A 14,273-nucleotide genomic window follows, 5' to 3' on the forward strand; every position below is an offset into this window, starting at 1 on the left:
CATAGAAAAGATGCTACCTCAGGTACAAGCTGACACAACAGCACAGTCACAACTGTATCTAGGATATTGAAGGTAGCCAGCAGGCACAGCACCAATAAAAACACAAGTAATTACATATCAATCATGATGGCATTCCTCGGTAACCGTATAACAAAATTAAGTCAAAAATATGGTCAAATGAATTTATAGATTTGCGTAGTCTCTTGACGCACCAAGAGGAAGACCCAGTGACCTTACTGATCACACCAGGGGTAATAAATTTGCAACATAGTCAAAAGTCTAAAACACCTCTGTCCATCAACCAATGGACAGATGCGTTTCTGGTTTTTACGTGTATCGTTATACAACAGAAACCCACTGAGGCTCCCCACCTGCTTAAGTACATGTCATTCATAAGGGAGCTACAAAAACTTCATGGGGATTCAGCGTGGCGATCATACGATGAGTCTTTCAGGAAGTTAAGGGAGACAGTAGACCTTCCATGGCAAAAGCCAGTGGAGGAACTACGTGGTAAATCATTAGCTGTTTCCACAAAACAATCTAATGGGCAGCCTTTTCGTGGGAAACAGGTGGGGAGAATCGGTGGGGTCAGATTCTGCTTCGCCTATAACCAAGGTAACAAATGTAAGTCAACCCCCTGTCCATTCACCCACATTTGCCAAGCCTGTAGAGGTAATCACCCCAAAATTAAATGTAAATCTACAGAAAAATCTGAACATGATAGGACCTCTCCCAACCCCAGTAAAGGCAAACAAACTAAATGACCATTTAAGGGGTTATGATGACCAATTGAGAGATTATTTGGTAAAAGGTTTCAGTTTCGGATTTTCCCTGGGATGTGAAAACACTCCTACAGCGTCTTTGTCAAAAAACCATAAATCAGCTCAAAATCACCCAGAAATCATACAAGATCACATACAAAAGGGCCTTGAGCTCCATCGTATAGCAGGACCTTTCCCAAACCCTCCTTTCGACCCATTTGTGTCATCCCCTTTAGGTGTCATACCAAAATCAGAACCAGGAAAATTTCGTATTATTCATGATCTTTCCTATCCAAAAACAAATTCTGTTAACACCCATATTCCAAAAGAAAATTCAGAAGTTCATTATGACTCAATTGATTGGATTATAAATTTAGTGCAAACTCGTGGCCTTCGGTGCCTGATGGCAATATCATTTTAATGCATTCCAATCATTCCAATTTGCCCTAAGAAGATTATCATTTACTAGGGTTTTCTTGGCAAGGAAAATATTACTTTGACAAATGTCTCCCAAATGGGGGCAAGTAGTTCTTGCCAGATATTTGAAAAATTCAGTGTAGCTCTACAGTGGATACTACAGTCAAAATTCGGGGCTGGGGGAATGTCACATATTCTGGATGACTTCTTCTTTATTGGACCTGCGAACTCTGAAAGCTGTAAGAATGACTTAACAAATTTCCTCTTTCTGTGCAAAAATATTGGTGTCCCTATCAAAATGTCAAAGACACAGACTCCAACTACAAGAATTATAATCTATGGTATTGAAATTGACTCAGACAAAATGGAAGCACGGCTACCAGCGGACAAAATTAACAAGATTAAAATGCATTTGGTAGAAATTTTACAAAAAGATCAAACTACATTACGCGAACTTCAATCTCTGATTGGTTTACTCAATTTCGCGTGCTCAGTAGTGGTTCCAGGGCGTGCTTTTCTCCGACGCATGATTGATCTAACTTGTGGAGTAACTGAACCTGCATCACACATTCACTTAACTAGGGAAACAAAAGCAGATATGGAAACATGGCTGTCTTTCATAAGCTGCTTTAACGGGAAGTCAGTTTTTCTTCCTCAAAAGTGGTTGTCCACAGATCACCTTACCCTTTACACAGATGCATCAGGGTCATTGGGCTTTGCGGCGATTTTAGGTAATGAGTGGTTTGCATCTCACTGGGACTTTTTACAAAATGATTGTCAAATAGCAGTCAAAGAGTTATTTCCCATTGTACTAGCTATAGAAATATGGGGGAACAAAATCAAAAATAAAAGAATCCTATTCATGTCTGACAATATGGCAGTAGTACAAATCATTAACAAACAAACATCAAAAGACAAAACAATTATGAGATTAGTGCGCCGCTTAGTTTTAGCAACCTTAGAAAACAACATTCATTTCCGAGCAAAACACATTCCGGGAAAGCATAATATCACTGCTGATCGCCTCTCCCGTTTTCAATTTCAGGCAGCTTTCCAGTCTGCACCTCACTTAACCCGCCAGCCGACACAAATCCCTCAAGCCAGTTTGAACATTTGAACTCATCAGCTTGCAATCTTCTGTCAAAAGCTCTTACAAAGAGTTCAAGCGCAGCATACAAAAGATCATGGGACATGCTAGTGAGCACATTTCCCTCCATCAAATCCTTGCCTGTCTCACCATCTACATTATGTAACTTTATTTCTTACCTATTTGACAACGGATATTCTCCAAATAGCATTGCAACACATGTATCAGCAATTAGTTATGTACATAAATTGTTAGGGACAACAGACCCATCGGATACATTTCTGGTAAAAAAGGTCATGCAAGGCTGTCACCATTCAGCCCCGTGTAAAGATTCACGTTTACCAATCACAGGTCCCATTTTACACAAGTTAATTCAAGGGCTTCAGTGCTCCGTTTCGAATCAACATCAAAGAATTCTTTTAAAGTCAATTTTTCTTCTTGCTTTCAATGCATTTTTACGGCTAGGGGAAGTAGTAGTTAAGGCAAAAAGTCTAGCTAGCACAGTCATCCAACGAGAAGATATTTCATTTACCCTAAATGAGAACTCACCCATCGAAGTTATAATTGTCTTAAAACACTTTAAAACAAATAAAACAAAGGACCTCTTCCAGATCCACTTGAAGGCCTTAAAAGACAACAACATCATGTGCCCCGTGAATGCCTTGTATGAATATGTGAATATGTTTGGTCATCACACCGGGCCTCTTTACCAGTTCATTGGGGAAACCAGTCCCATATTCTTTTGTAGCAAAACATCTTCAAAATACAATTCAATTCATTGGTCTCAATCCTGCTCTGTACAAAGGCCATAGTTTCAGGATAGGAGCAGCTACACATGCTGCAAAGTTAGGTTTTTCGGAAACAATATCAAAAAATGGGCCGATGGAACTCAGATGCCATTCGTAAGTATGTACGCCTCGAAAGCTTTAAAATATAGAAACTTTATCAAAATGCAGAACTATCTTTCTTGGAATAAGAAGTAAGTACAGGTTAACTACTAATATGCAAGAACTTTAAACGGGGTGTTTTTTCAATCCACCAGGTCAGAAGTTAACTGCTAGGGCATTGAAAAAACCATTTATTACAGGTGCACAGGTCAGAAGTAAATATGGTGCAACTGAAACTATACACAGGTCAGAAGTAAACTGCTACGTAACTAAAACTATACACAAGTCAGAAGTAAACTGCTGGGTGTCTTAAACTATATACAGGTCAGTAGTGAACTGCTGTGCAAACAGGTTTTCATGTAAATACATAGTGATGTTTATATTTGGAAAATGTTTTTTTTTTTTGCCTTGTTATTCACAGATATGTGTAGTGCCATGTATTAATCTAGTCCCAAATTTTCCAGCTGTGCCTGCTGGTTCTCATGTTTTGCTATTATGAATAATGTAATGTATGGGTCAAAATGCAATGTTGTGAAAGCTAGTCTCCAAAAATTTACATCTGGATTAATTATCCTTTTTTACAAACAGAGTGAATTGTTTAACTGTTTACATTTTTTTTTTCTTGTATGTTAAGATTTACAAAAACTATGTGTCAAAATAGTGTTGATATTTGTCTGCATACCAAAACCCTAAGTGCATTTTGTGTGGTCTACCCTTAGATGGCTAGTCCACTTTGGTTGGCGTTTTTGCAAACGTGGTTTCCTTTTGTGGGCTTCTGTTTTTATTTTTGAACGCCAACTTTTTGCTTGTAAAGTATATATGTTTTACAATTTTTTCTGTTATTTCGTACATTATTTTGACATGTAACAGGGGAGATCATTATACAACTTTACTTGTTTATGTAATCGAATATTTGTATAAGGTTTTTTGATCTCCCCATTTATTGTATTCTTTAATACTCATTGTCATTTTCAATAAATATGGAGTTGTGATTTTTATCCAGGAAGAAATGGAAGGTTTTTTTGGATCTCTATAATATGTAAACAAGCAGGTATTTACATAAAATTTAACATGTATTATGAGCAATTGTCTCAAATATTAGGTTTGCGCCTTGCCAAGTCGCCTTGGGTGGGTGGATCCAATTTGCAATTGGATTGTGGCGTTTATTTTCTTTCATCCCACCGTTTTTTGATAACAAGCATATCAGTGCCTGCTTTTTGCTATATTCTGTTTTAGGGGGTCAGATTGCATAATATGATATCAAAGATTTTTGTATTCTTCGAAGTTTTTTCTAGTCTTGTCTGACCCCCTTATAATATGTATATATTTTTGTTTTACGTCATTTACTTCAATAAATGACTTTTTTTTTCACTTTCACTACCGTCGTTATTTTATTTTTAATCCATAAAAACTAGCTCAGTTGACTTGGCTTCGGCCTGGCATTAATAACAGAGGAAAATAAAGTTATTTACTTTAATTTGCTACCCATTGCTATTAATAGTGGCACTATTTTTGCATTTTATATTGATATGAACAAACAGATAAAAGCATTAGCCATATTAATGATATGCCAAAATAACAAGTAAAGTCAAGTATTTGCGTCTGCTTAAAGTCAATTTCCTATTAGGAAGTTCTTTCCTTGTGTAAGAGATTTCAATTGTTATATTAAGGATTTATCTTTACCTATCATTGAGTTATATTGATATTACACTTTCTTATTCTTTATTATTTCTTACATTATGCGTACGTTTACTTTATATTGACAGTGAGCAAACCAGTCGAAATTTATTTTATAAATTATATATATTTTAAATCTTAGTTCAACTGTCACAGTATTTTGGTTCATCAAAATAGTTTTTTTCTTCACAGTCCAATCCCTTTAAACGACCGCTGATAACAATGAATGTAGTCAAGTCATATTTTTCAACGATTTGATCAACCGTTTTACTTTTAGTATTGTTTTAATACATGTGTATTTATTTGATAATATCTTTGAAAATAAAGTGTATTTATTTGTTATAAATTTTGTAAGAACTGCTTGGATTATATTTTATTATATTGATATTTGAATATTTATCTTTCAATTGGTTGATATACCAGTGAATAAACAAATCTTTATTTCGTGAATATAGCGTTATAACAATTATTGCTTTGCCTGAATGTTCCGTGACACGGGTTAGCACGACACAGAAAATATGTTTGCACAGTAGTTGTTATTCAACTCAGCATATTTGACTGACAAGAAAGACCCGTGTTCTCCTAATTAATATACATGTTCCTATACGGGGATGATTTTTTAAGCTTCCAATAGAAAACCTGAATTGGTAACGTAGAAGCATATATAATGTAAGTAAATTGAAAGATCTAGAAATATCCAGGCATGGTAAAACACGTCCTGGACGACTTAAAATAAGGTGTCTGTTAGGAATATTTGCCGAGTATACTAGTATGAAATATAGAAAGAAAATGTTGAGGTGTATAGGGTTTGTCCGAAACTGAAAAAAATGAAATGGCAGTCAACAGATTGTTGATAGAAGATTATATCTGAACACGAATACCCGACGACAAAAATTCTGGAAGACTACTCAGTGTCACCAAAAAGATCAAAAAGTCTTCTCTAAAACAAACAAAGACATGAACGATCAATGGATAGTATTTTTATGCTCACGTAACCGAAGATTCGTGGTTATATAACTTTTGTCCCGTCCCCCTGTCTGTTTGCCCGCAGACACCGTAACCTTCGCCATAACTTTTGGGTGTATAGCTTTCATATTTCACAGGTCTGTATTTCATGTGACAAGAACCTCCCTACAGGTACCACTAAATTCGAGCTCGTGACCTTGGAGTCTGATCCCATTTTACAAAAATATTCCGAACTTTAACCTTGGACGTCTTTTATGAATAGTCGGTGCTAGGGCTTTCATACATTAAATTATATGTGTATTTATTGTGACCTTTTAATAGGTATAAAATATTTGACCTTTGACCTACCCATCAAATGAAATTAATCTAAACAATATCTATTGAACCATAATAACTAGGGCTTTCATTTTTTCACAATCGTATTCCCTTTGACAAGACCTTTCTTTGAATACAAACAATTTTGGCCTTTACCTTGGTGTTTGATATGCATCGGAAACCTCAACCCTTACTATTAGCTGCCAAACGGGGACATCAGTGGTTTACAAACGTATCGTGTTTCTATTTTAAATTAAAGGACTTTGTTATTATATTAGGAGTGAATTCCCAATAATCTTACCGAAGAACAGAAGAAAATCATATTCTCAAATTGTATGCTCAAATACCAGACTTTTTAAACATATACTAGTATAGGAAGAAGCAAGAGGAAAAGAAAAAGTCAAACATCGCAAAAGATTTATAACTTTAAAAAAGAAAGATTATCTTCGTGAAAACTGATGTTCGTTTCAAAGGTAACATGGGTAAGGTTTATCTGACATATAATAGTTAACTGAACATATTTAACGGTTTTAACATAATGCATGCAGTATTCCATATCAACGCGTTTTTAAGACTGGCTGAGATCCTATAGCATTTTCAAGCAGTTTTCGATCAATTCAGTGTCCTTCTCTCCAAATTTACACAGTCAAAAATGGTTTACATAAATTTATATAAAGTTAAAATGAATTTTATGTGAAAAATTTTTCAAGAAAAAGAGAAATGTTAAAATTTACGTCAAGCGATTTTGACATATTTTATATGAACTTACATGAAGAGTTTATCGCATAAATATCGTGCAAAGAAAAATTCACTTGAAAGTTATAAAAAAGTTTTTGTGAATATCATACAAACTTTTTTACATGATATGAATGAAAAAATATTTTGTATAATTTTTTTAGGATTCTAACATAATTAAGCGGTTAGCTAGCTAACCGCTTTATGGCATGGGCTCCAAAAAACCGGAAACTTCCATAAGGCGCTACCTATCGACATCGCTTTATGGCACGTAACCTTATCCTTCTGCAACCAAAACCGGAAATTTCCACAAGGCGCTACCTATCGACAACGGTAACTTCAGCAAAGCGCTTCCTATGATTTGTATACTGTTGGCGTAATACGCCCCCTGGTGAGAGATTGACAATATGCTGTGTATGAAGAGTGGCTATTATAACGATTATATCGAATTCTTATTTAAGTATTTACCAAAGCATTGACAATACTTAGAACAATAACTTCAAAGAACTGAGAATTTGGTCCTTATTACATGTACATCGTGCGATCGGGATTTATAGCAACTGTTAGTTTATTTTTGAAAGTTGAACGATACGGTTAATTATACAGCAGGTTGAAGGTTATTACAGACTGCAAAAACATCAGCAAATCTCTCGATCGAGTTTGATTTTCCTTGCCAAAGTATTAAGAAACACCATTTATTAAGTTAAGTAATACCTGAAAAACGCTGTTATAAAAACACCGAATACATCTGTAAGGTTTACACTTTTTGTAACGTTTTTATGGAAACAATAGGATTACCTCCACAAGGAAACGTTTGTTTTCTTCTCTTTCTTCTCTGTCTAATAAACAGATTATAAAAGCTCTGCTTCCAGGGGTAACTTCTCTACCCCGTCTTTGATAATATATTACAAACGATCATAAGGGATCACATATGGGGCACTTAAAGTAGTAAAATTAATTTTGAAAAAAATGGATAAATATATATTAATCTTAATCGGCATTGTGATCCTCTTCTAAAAATCAACCGACATTATTATTCACAGAAGAATGAGGTATGAAAAATCTTGGCAATTAGCAAAAATTTAAAATATATACTAATGCTTATTTATAAGTTTTGAAAATTTGATCAATTCCTAGGGAATGTATTATTAGCTGTGAAAATACTTTTTAAATTTGAATTTATCCAATTTGTCGATTATTATTTTGAGCGTTTGAGAAGAATTAAATTAAAATACAGGTGTTTAGAGGCACAATGATAGAAAAAAAATCAGTGTATATTGTTTAATCGACATATTGAAGAAAATGACACTGATAACATCTTAAGTTACACTGACTTTTAGTGTACATTTGAATTTTTAAATACTAGTATTGATTGATTTGACAACTTTCCTTTTCACATGTTTTATTTGAGAACAATATTGCATATAGAGTATATGGCAAATACATATTATATGTCCTTATCTAGACATATTGTGTAAGACTTCTTTTAAATGATTCTCATATACCATTTACTTTATTCAAACATTCACTTGTTTGAAAAGTCAATAAAGCTTGATAATCGTGTTTACTCGCCAGTGTAGTAGTTCATAATATTTCTAAACGGAAGTATCTGTATCAAAATACAGAATGATCAATGATCGATTTAAGAAGAAAAACTGACTCCTGAAAGTTCAAGAGGTGGGATCCGTTGCCTAGAAGAAGTAAGCATCCCTCGTTGACCGGTTACACCCGCAGTGAGCCTACACATCTGGAGCTCTCTGATATCAATTCATTTACAAAGTCTCTGCTCAGCCATCCCTTTTTCTCTGACTAGCCAGCTGTAGATCTACACTACTCCAATTCCATTAATTTAAAGAATTTAACTTGTCATTTTTTTAGTTGTTTGCTATAGTAGGCTTTACAATTACCTAATTTCAGATTCAATAGAGCATGAAAGACAATTAAATTTTCAACATCAACATAATTGTTTTCATCCAGAGAACGATTGGATGGCACCAAGAGAGAAGTTTTAAAAATGCACGTCCTGTCTTTCAAACTGAAGAAATCTCATGTTTGAATTTTGAAACATGTATTTCAGTCTAATTAAAATTTATTTAAATGTTCCAAATCCGCTACCGCTTCTCAAACATCTAACATCCCATTCGGGGTCACATCAGAGCGACCTTTCGATTATGAATACATGTACTAGTAAACACAAACACTTTGGCTATGTAGATTCAAGCCTCGGTAAACAATTCTCAAATTAATTCCACGGCTACATATCATCATTATTGATACTGTCTTACGTTGAATTAAAGTAATTTTGGAATAAATTTCATGTATAGTCTGCAGTCTGGCATCTGAACGTGAATAATCGAAACGAAAGAGCGCGAACTATACAAGATACCCCACACGTCATACACAGCTTTTGCAATGCATATTTTGTTTACTACAAAACTCCTCGGGTGTTTTGGTTCGGTGGTGAAAACAGGAAACCCATCTGAACTATAAGCCAAGATTTCGGACGAACCATTTTCTTTGACTAATCGAAGATTCACTCTTACATGACCCCAAATAGGATGTTGTTAGATGTTTAGAAGCGTAGCGGATTCGGAACATCTGATTTTAATTAGATTGCATCCATCTGTGACATCAGTTTGGAATGTTATTGGTATTGCTATTAAGTAAAGTATTACAAAAACAGAATGTCGGTTTTTTTTCTCTGATGGCATTGGACAAAGACATGCATACTTAAATATCATTTCATGCACTTTTTTCGAAACATATCAGATGAAAGCATGCTAACCGCTTTCAGTACTTTCAGTACTTTGATTTTTAATTAGGGATGGCAATCGATTGCAGAATTGCTAATCGGTTAACCGCAGGACGCAGGACCGATTAACCGGTTAGTCGTATCAAGATATACATTTTGACATTTGTTTCAAATACATGAAGGCTATAAAATGCGTGAGAAGTTAATATTCTGTTTATCAATCTTGATTGGGGAATTCAATTTATAAAATTTAATTTTATTTTAATTTCAATAGATGAGGTAAAAAATTACGAAAACTAAGAATTGTGCCTGAGAAATCAAACATGGATAATTTTCAAAGAAGTTAAAGAAGTTCATTCTGCGTTGTCACCATAATCAAAACTTTGTTCTCTCTAATTGTTTAATTTTAAAAGATAACGACAAAATATAGACATACTAATTAAAAGGGTTAACAGTGATGTTTTTAAAATCATTAAACATCACAGGACAGTCGGGGTAACAGGTATGATTTTAAAAACAGTAATTAACACTTTACAAACTGGCCAATTGCCCCGCGATTTCCTTCTGAAGAACCATAATTACGTAATTACCTCCAAATCATCTTTATTATAATATGTGTATAAACATTGAATGAAATTTTATACAGTGGTTTCTTTTCTATAAAATAAATTTTATAAAAACTTGCGTTCAATTTTAAATATATTTTATTTTTTCCGACTAACCGATTACGGATTTTCTAACCGATTAGCATCGTTCCGACCGATTAAATTCGATTAACCGGGTACAAATTGCCATCCCTATTTTTAAATAAAAGATAATCACATTAATATTTTTAAAGCCACTTTTCCTTGTACATTGAATTTTATTATGATTAGCTTCTTTCGGAATACAGTCATGGTTCATACATGAAATGTTTTGGACTTTTTTTCATGAAGACTCATTGTTAGTCATTGATCGAAGGTTTTACTACATAAATAGTGTAGACATCCATATATAAATAATTCAATTCTCCTAAATGTTTTGACTAATAACTCCTGGTAACATTTACATTATGTTCAAACGTGAGGTCAATTTTTGACGATTTAAACAGCAAACTCTAGGACTCGTATATATTAAATCTAACAGATCAAAAATTGGAGGGAAAGGACCAATATTACACCAATAACATCTTAAGTTTACAAATATCAACAGACATTTCTTCTTTACGACCCTGCATACTGTATGTGTAAATGGTTTAAGAATTAGGTACCACATCATCGCTTGCCAAGAGTTTCTGATATGCTTCTCTCCTCATGAATCTTTGGCATTGGTGAAGACAAAAGATTGTTTTCCGTCACGTGATCTCGAATCCATCAGGTACGCACAGATTGCGTCATCGACAGATATAAAGACAGGCGTTTAAAAAATTAAATCAAATTTTTTTCAAGAATAATTAAGAAGCAATAATTGAGTTATGTTTATTTATTATCTATAGAACAAATCTGAGGATACAGTATAGCTTCTTAATCACATATTAAGAAGATATTGGATGACACCATATATATTCATGGAATTGCATGTTACCTTACGGATTGTTGTATACTTGCTTTTTTCATTTCCGAGATTAAAGAGTCAAGAAGTATCCCGAACGCAAATTTCGACATATACAAAAAACAATTGCTGATTGGTCGACCGGATGTACTGAATCCAAATCAGAACTCGAGAAAAAAAAACGAATTCTATCAACACCGTATGCCAAGGGTTTCTGAGGAGGAAGAAGTGTATAGAAACCCATAGCTAGCGAAGATGGTACCACATAAACTCATTCAAAAAAATCCAAACACCAATACGGTGATGTTCACGACGCTAGCTTTGAATGCCATTGAATAAAACTTAGAAGGAAGTATATTCCTCCGTGATTTATATATTTCGTTGTACACGAAGAACATTGTTCACTTGTGTTTGTAATCATCCATGGGAATTGTTGAGCTAAATTTCAGAATTTTCTTTCAGTTTTGTTTTACCTATTTTGCTTATGGTATCGCGGATGCCGATGGAATCTGCAAATATCTTTAGTAAGTTTATTTTATTTTGAATAATTGCAGAAATTTGATGAAGCGTATTTGTAACAAATACTTAAAAAACGTAATTTTTTTAAATTTTTTTTTATCATTTGTATATATGTATCTGTTTCCAAGTTTGATTTGTCAACTTTTTTGTCTATATTTTTCCGTTAATCTGAAATCACAAAAATTATTTTAAAGTAATGATCTGTTAAAAAATATATTTTAATAATTTTTGCAGTGGTGGTCTGAAATGTTGTGTTAATAAGCAACAAAAAGGAGATTTTTGTGTTCGTGAGTTACTACGTACATTTTTTTTTTGGAAACTCAAGAGGATATGTATTATAAAAAAGTGTCCTTCTTGAATTAAAGTAATTGTGACAACAATTTCTTGTTTTCATCCGTTTTCATTTAACTGACATAACATTTGGTTAAATCATTTGTTCTTGCTCATGTATTGATAGTTAAGAGCTAGGAATAAATTTTTACAGAGGTATATGTAGTGTGGTACTTTAAAATTGTGCTTTTTACAGCTTGTGAATCAGGTAAACATGGTTTGAACTGTTCAATGGGACCATGTCCTCATGGCTTTTATGGATATCGCTGTATATACAGATGCTACTGTTCAATTGATCAATACTGTGATAGAAGAGCAGGATGTGTTTATAGTAAAACAAACGGTTAGAATTTCTATTAAATATTGTAAACACCGTGAAAACAAACACACGATGAACATTCAAATGATCACTGTTAATAAAAAGAATATCCAAAGACACTAAAAACGAAGCAACTTTTTTTACGATACCATTACAATATTTCGAGAAAATTCAAGATTTACATGTAGATGAATAGCTAGGTGTTTAATATGTTGTCGAAATAATTCTTACGTCTGCAATGAAGGAGGGAATGTGTTATCTACGTACATGTATTCAGTAAAAAATGCTAGGGATACCAAAGCAAATTACAGCATAATTTAGCATTATCTCACTTTTTTGTTTCATATATAGAATGATTAGTCTATGTTCTCAGGACATTATGTATATCTCATAAGACAATCATTTACAATAAATTGCACAGTTTTTATACATACAAATTTTCAAGCTTTTTTATATAACGTGGGAGGTCATGTACTTATTTTTCTCCAAAATGAGAAATACATGTACACGTATTTGCCTCTAATCATTTTTTCTAATTTTTTTTGTTAACGTTGAGACCCCTATAAAACAAAATCTTGCAAAAATTGGAATTTATTGTCTCTGAATATCCATTTTTATTTTTAACAGAATCTGTACTTATTAAAGGAGCCGGAGTTTGCAAGGATGCATTGTAAGTACTCAATACATACATGTATTAATTATAAATACACCCTTAAGCTTTTCATTAGAGAATTTTATGATTACTTTATTGTACCATTTAATGTTTAACTATAGTGGAACACTAAAATGTTGTACGGATTATCAACAAGAAGGCAGATTTTGTAGAGGTAAGTTGACCTCGAGATAATGAAAATAACAACTTGGTCATGCAACTAATAGAACTTTTATAAACTATTAAAATTGCATACGCTTTTCATTTGAAGTTATAGATTAATGCACGTGCGCACTTTTTGATTTGTGTTTTGAAACAATTCAGAAGTATCCTGCATTCAAAGCCAAATGATTGCAGTATCTGTGGGAAACATGTACATGTAAAGAACAAGGTACGGTTTTAATTAAAATCATGCCCTTTGACAAAAAAAATAAAACTGACATAAAAAATAAAAACTCATGCTTTCTGAATCAGTGAAATTCCGTGCAGAAAACATAATATACAAAATCATTTTTCACACTTGCATTTGTAAATGCTAATTGTGACGTCATAAACACAAGGTGTCTGTATTTTGTCAAAAAAAAGTTGAATTTCGAATAAATTTCAACATTGAATGTGAGCGACGGCTGTGAACACTATTTTCTGAGGGAAAGTTATGCTTGAAATCCGTCATTTTTAGGCTTTTTCTGCAAAAAATAGAGAAATGCATCAAATAAATGACGTCATATTCCCTGAATGGTACTTCTTCATGCTATATTCTTTCCTGATCTATTACAGTCATAAACTCAACTCATATTCAAGCCAGTTAAAAAAAAATTGATAACATTAAATGTTTAGGGCACAATAAAGTTAAAACCGTACCTTCTTATTACTGAATGCTATTTGACGTTGGTGGAGACTACCGATTTAATTTTATTCATTTCAAACTATACAGTATTAAAAAAAATATAATTATTTTCAATGAATTATAGCGAATCTATTCATGCAGCAAGGAGGGAAATCACATTAATCCTAAAATTAAAGTATTAAGATTGTTTTTTAATAATACTGTACTTCTTCGAAAGCTTAATTATGGTTAAATTTTTGGACTGTCGCAAGTGTAATTTACCATCAATTAAAAAATTGACATTATTGGACTTTGTATTGTTCATTTCTGATATAGTATTTAATTATGCAATTACACCTTTGTTTGTTTGATTTCCTTTGTTTTATTTTTTTGTTTTGGTTTATGTAAAGGATAATGGATTTGAACGTCAAAAATTTGTTTTAAAAAATCAGCGTGAATTGCCGTATGTCAGAGCAGTATTTCGCCGACCATTGAATTTC

At 33.3% G+C, this 14,273-nt stretch overlaps 2 protein-coding genes across 2 annotated transcripts; both read left to right on the plus strand.

The window, feature by feature from the left end:
* Positions 1-155: 155 nt before the first annotated feature.
* On the plus strand, positions 156-1,152 carry LOC134270299 (uncharacterized; the record flags this gene model as incomplete). Its single annotated transcript, XM_062752510.1, has 1 exon — positions 156-1,152. A coding segment is annotated over one exon (609 nt), but the record flags the coding sequence as incomplete, so codon positions are not given.
* Positions 1,153-1,275: 123 nt separating this feature from the next.
* Positions 1,276-2,295, plus strand: LOC134270298 (uncharacterized). The gene has a single exon (XM_062752494.1). The coding sequence runs from the start codon at positions 1,276-1,278 to the stop codon at positions 2,293-2,295; it is 1,020 nt and encodes a 339-aa protein (XP_062608478.1).
* Positions 2,296-14,273: the final 11,978 nt, after the last annotated feature.

Source organism: Saccostrea cucullata, unplaced genomic scaffold (assembly GCF_032062105.1).
Source record: "Saccostrea cucullata isolate Sc308-1 unplaced genomic scaffold, CSIRO_AGI_Scuc_v1 ctg15252, whole genome shotgun sequence".
NCBI classification, from domain to species: Eukaryota; Metazoa; Mollusca; class Bivalvia; order Ostreida; family Ostreidae; genus Saccostrea; species Saccostrea cuccullata.